Raw genomic sequence first — 5,186 nt, 5'->3', positions numbered from 1 at the left:
AACCCCCACCGCTCAGGCTCCACTGGACTGTGTTGGATTGCTAGCTATTGGGGGGGGGGATGTGCAGATCTGTCCTTGCAGAGGTGGGAGAGCTTGTACCTGAATAAAACTTGGTCTTAAAGGTGCCACTGGACTGTTTTGGACCGGGGGGGCAGGGGGAGCTCTGGCTGCTTCTTGCTCTGACTGAGGGCTGTTGGGAGCAGGGGGTGGGGCTTGTTACGTGTGCCCACCCCCTGGGGTCTTTACTGCCGGAGCCCTGCTCCTGTGCACTCCTGCAGGAAATGACCCCTGATGATACCTAATCTCATGAGGGGGCTGTGAGGATGAATGAGAGAGAAAGATTTGGTGCTTCTCACTCTGAAAACACCAGAATGATTGTAAATCTAAGCAATTTAGCACTTCCTATCTATGTTTAGATTGAACAAGCAAAAAAAAAAGGCATATTGCTTTCTAAAGTATAGGGGCTAGGGGTGGGGCTATGATTTAGTGGTAGAGCATCTGCTTTGAAAGCAGAAGATCCCAGGTTCAGTCCCCGGCATCTCCAACTGCTACTACTACATCCATCTTAAAGACGACAAGGAATCAAACAGCAACTGAGACCTTTGAAAACTGTTGCCAGTCAGAGTAGACAAGACTGACCTGGGTAGACCAAAGTTCTGACTCATAGGCCCAGTCTGCATCCAGCATTTGCTCTGCTGTTTTACCAAACTCACACTGGAACAGAAAAAGATGCAGCTCAAAACCACATTCCAGTACCCTGGGCCAACACCATACAGACTACAGAGTCACCTCTGAATGGCCATAAAACAGCCATAAGTCTATACAGATGGCTACCATAAAACTGAGAGATCAAACAAAGTGAAAGCGGCATGCAGTCTGGACACTGCCATAAAATCCAAAAATCAATCAAAGTTAAAGTGGCATGCAATGCAGAGGGGAATTTCTGTTCCAGCCTGGGTTTGGTAAAACAGGAGAGCAAATGCTAGATGCAGATTGGGCCTAAATGGCATAAGGCAGCTTCATATGTTCAGCACAGATACCCTTTGCAAGCCCTGAAAGGTTTTTTGTTATTCAGTTCTACTTTTTTTAAAAACACTACCTTTCTTTCCTAGCCAGTACCTGTTTAACCATGCAGCATGTAAAACATTGAAAATCAGAATACAGGTGGTCTGATAGTAAAGTCAGAAAAAACCTCATGTAGTTGGAGATCTAGACAAATGCAGTTCAACATATAAAAAATCTCAGTGCACAAAGATTAGTTGCCTCCAGTAACACTAGAGTGACGTTTAATAACTGTAACGAGCCACAAAGAATTGCATTGTTGATACCAGAGAATAAGATAGGGAAGGACATAGGTTGAGTTGGAACAGCTTCAACGGCAATAAAATTGATAAGGGGGTAGCTGGTATTGGATAAGGCTGTGCGGAAGGCATGAATAATTTTTCATTCCTCAGAATGGGAAGGTGGAGCCATGGACATAACAAAGCTGTTTGAGCATGCAAATCCACACAGGCACTCCCTTCAAACAGATAAAGACCTCGTTGCAAAACTAAAAAGATGTTTAAAGGTTAACTACTTTAAAAAGATATTTAGCATACTGATTTACCACATTAAAATCCTAGAATCATAGAGTTGGAAGGGACTTCCAGGGTCATCTAGTCCAAACCCCTGCATAATTCACAAATACCTCCCCCACACACACATCTAGTGACCCCTGTTTCATGCCCAAAAGATGACAAAAAACCTCCAGGACCTCCAGCCAAACTGGCATGGAGAAAAATTGCTTCCTGACCCCAAAGTGGTGATCAGCATTTCCCTGGGCATGTAAGAAAGGGCAGTGAGAATTAAGCACTGATGCAACCCTTCCTGCCTTCCCTGTCATGGGCTGAGTTCAGACTGGCAGTTTGAAGCGGGAGGGAGTCGTGTCAAAAAAGAGCCAGGACAAATTGTTCCGGGTTTTCCCGTTCAGGCTGCAACAACTGATGCAGGAGCATACCGGGAGGAGGCTCAAGGGAGCATTCACACTGTTGGCCTGGAGACATGGCTGTAAGGCGCAACTTTCTTTTTTTGTAATCTGGAGATATGCGCATGAGCGCATAAGCGCATAAGAAAAATGCAGCTTTTGGCGTTCATACTTTGTTGGTGCAGGATGGACGTGGGATAATTGCACTTTCCAGGGTTTGCTGCCACTTTCACCAGGTATCTTTTAAACTCGGGAGCGAAGTGTTACAAGATGGGTTGAGTATGGGTGGGGAACGCCTGACAGATGTGCCTGTGTGAATGGCCCATTTAATCCGGTTGTGGGATGTTTCTGAAATACACATATATTGGGGCACACTGCCAGTCTGAACTAGGCCAATGTGAAGGTAGTCTTCCAGTATCATAACATTATCTGCTTTAATCACCTCCCTTGGTTCCTTTTCCATCTCAAAATCAGCCTCAAGGGTTTGATCTGGTGGGTGATAAACACTCCCACTTTTAAGTAGTCCTTAGGACCTCATATTTCCTCCTATATCACTTCTGATGGTGAGTTAATTTCCCTGGTGCTTTCTAACTTATTTGATTCCATGTCCTCTTTGATATACAATGTGACACCCCCATCAATCTGTCCCTCTCTGTCCTGCTTATATAGATACCCACGCCCACACAACTAGATTTCCCAATGTCATTGGCGCCAATGTGCACCATGACTGCTGACTCCTATTAACCTATCTAGACAGCATGTGATGTCCACAACCTTTGCACCATACAGGCAAGCTACCATGCGTTCAAAACACCTGCCACAGACCCCACTCTGTATTCCTAGTGATCAAATCACCCACTACCAAAAGTCCACCTCCACCCTACCCTTGAGGGGATATTCTTGGACCAAGAGGATATCAGTTCATTGCACAAGGAAGGGGTCCCTTCTATGGGATCACATCTCTCCACCCCTTTTTCCGAGGGGACATGGGCGGGCGCCGGAACTACCACCGGAAACGCGAACAGACGCCCGCCCTTGCCCCGCGGTTTCAGGAAACTAGTACCTCCAAGGTACTAGTTTTTTACCGCGTATCTTCCCCGGGAAGCCTTGGGTCCGCCACGGGAGCTCTATGCTTCCCAGATGTGGTGGTGAGATCGCGCCCGGAAAACCCGCCTATCTTCTGTCCCTCTAGCGTGCCTAATGCTCCGTGTGACCGCAGCCCTTATCTCTTTTTTCAAGAAAGTTACTATCTTGCTGGATCAGGAGAACGCTGTAGACATTAAGGGGTGCTAAAAGAAATGTTTCACTAACCAGGGCCTTTTCATATTATAAAGTAATGAATCCAATATGTGGCTCTCAGGTTAACAGAGGTGCAGCTTCAGGTAGTATTTAACTGTTGTTCAGATAATGATTTTTGCTCTAATCCTGCCTCATATTCCACATGCATAATGTACTGCACAAGCTCTGTCCTGTTTGGTTTCATATCAGCTTTGTAAAATAGGCTGTTATATGCATCTTGAAGATGTTAAAGCCAAACTGAAGTGCAGGGACTAGAATGTAGGCCTGGCTGGACACACCCTTCCATTGACTCATGGTTAGCTTTCTCAGCCAGCTCTTGTGAGGCATGCAGCCTGATAGATTGCTATTATGCCCATTTTACAGATGGGAAAGCAGGGACTCCTTGTAACCATATAGTTTGGACTAATACCTGAATGAAGATTTTAAGCCAATTTGTCTTAAAGAGTTGCAACCTTTTTCCAGCAAGGTTTCTGTACATTTGCATACAAGGAAAAATCCAGCAGGTGCCATTTACAGGTCAGGAAAAGGTTCATGAGTTAACATTTGTAATGTTTAAAAGTAGACAGGCATTCTGTTAAAAGTAGATAGGCATTCTGTTGGTGAAGACAGCTGGCATCAGACCACAGCTAGTACTGGTACAGAAAAGTTGAAATGAGGCCCACATGCATGTTTTCCCCCCAACACATCCAAATGTAAGTAGGTTGCATTTCTGTACTTGCAAAGCTGTGGAAATTTGGCTGAGAATAAAACGGAGGCTACTGTGGCTACCAAAATCTACACAACATCAACCCTCCATATTTGAGATTATCAGCCCCCCCCCCCTGTCTCCAGAATTCTGAGAGCTGGAGTATGGCGTACATGTTTAACACCACTTCAAGGCACAGTTTGCAAGTTTAAAACCTTACCTTGTCTCGGAGATCTTCAATGGTCTTGTGATATGCGCTGTAGTCACGGGTTGGACTCGGTCCCTGCTTTTGGTACCATTCTCGGATTTTAACCTCCAGATCTGTGTTGGCTTCCTCCAGGGCACGCACCTTGTCTAAGTAGCTTGCCAGGCGGTCATTCAGGTTCTGCATGGTTACCTTCTCATTTCCAGTAAGGAGGCCATCACTGACAGCCATGCTGGCTCCAAACCCACCTCCAGCACCACCACCAAAGCCCCCACCATAGCCTCCTCCAAAGCCCCCACCATAGCCTCCTCCATAGCCACCACCTAGGCCTCCTCCATAGCCTCCTCCATAGCCACCACCTAGGCCTCCTCCAGCCCCAGAGGAGACAAACCTTGCAGAAGAGACTGAGACGCCCCGGCCACCAGACCCACCGTGCATGCTTGGGGCCCTTAAGGAAGCCCCACCATACCCTCCACCTGAGACAGAAGAGGATTGCCTGAAGCTGTAGGAGGTCATTGTGAGAGGCTATGTGGAAACCAGTTGTTGGCAACAAAAATCACACAGTTAGTGCTGTGGATGTGTGAGGATCTCTCTCCTTCCCCTCTCTCTCCTTTTATTTCAGCCACTGTGGGAGTTGTCTGTCCAACCAGCTGATATGTGAGACCTCTGGAATGGACCAGCCCTAAACCACTTGCCAGCAAATAGATTTCTCCTCATTGGTCAGTCAGCATAAAGTGGGCTGTGTTTCCTTTCCAAGTACCTGTGTTTCCATCCCCCTTCCCCCCTATGTCTTATCTCTCCCCCCCCTCTTTTCCTTTTACAACAAAAGGTGTGATTCATGGTAGGTGGCTTTCTGCTCAGAAGAAAAACACTGGTAAAAAAACCTTACATGATAGTTTACTTAAGTGCAGCTAAATCCTTGAGCACGCACACCTGTCCTGACACACACTGGTTCTTTTGTCTATCCAAGTTTTTTTTTAAAAAAAACCTAACAAAGAACTTGAGGTGGGTAGTTTGCTAGATAAGGTGGGAAA

At 46.3% G+C, this 5,186-nt stretch overlaps 1 protein-coding gene across 1 annotated transcript in view; it reads right to left on the bottom strand.

Annotated features, from left to right (window-relative positions):
- The window catches only part of LOC107107330 (keratin, type I cytoskeletal 14-like), a 40,531-nt gene extending 35,848 nt beyond the window's left edge, over positions 1 to 4,683 (bottom strand). Inside the window, exon 1 of the mRNA XM_015407612.1 lies at positions 4,168 to 4,683. Coding sequence (XP_015263098.1) covers positions 4,168 to 4,668 — 501 coding nt within the window. The 5' untranslated portion in view covers positions 4,669 to 4,683. The remainder of the gene's footprint in view (positions 1 to 4,167) is intronic.
- Between the last annotated feature and the right edge of the window lie 503 nt (positions 4,684 to 5,186).

The sequence above is a fragment of the Gekko japonicus genome, unplaced genomic scaffold (genome assembly GCF_001447785.1).
Source record: "Gekko japonicus isolate JY-2015 unplaced genomic scaffold, Gekko_japonicus_V1.1 scaffold1363, whole genome shotgun sequence".
Classification (NCBI taxonomy): domain Eukaryota; kingdom Metazoa; phylum Chordata; class Lepidosauria; order Squamata; family Gekkonidae; genus Gekko; species Gekko japonicus.
Note: the sequence above shows the minus strand (reverse complement) of the source record. Positions and strands in the feature narration are given on the sequence as shown.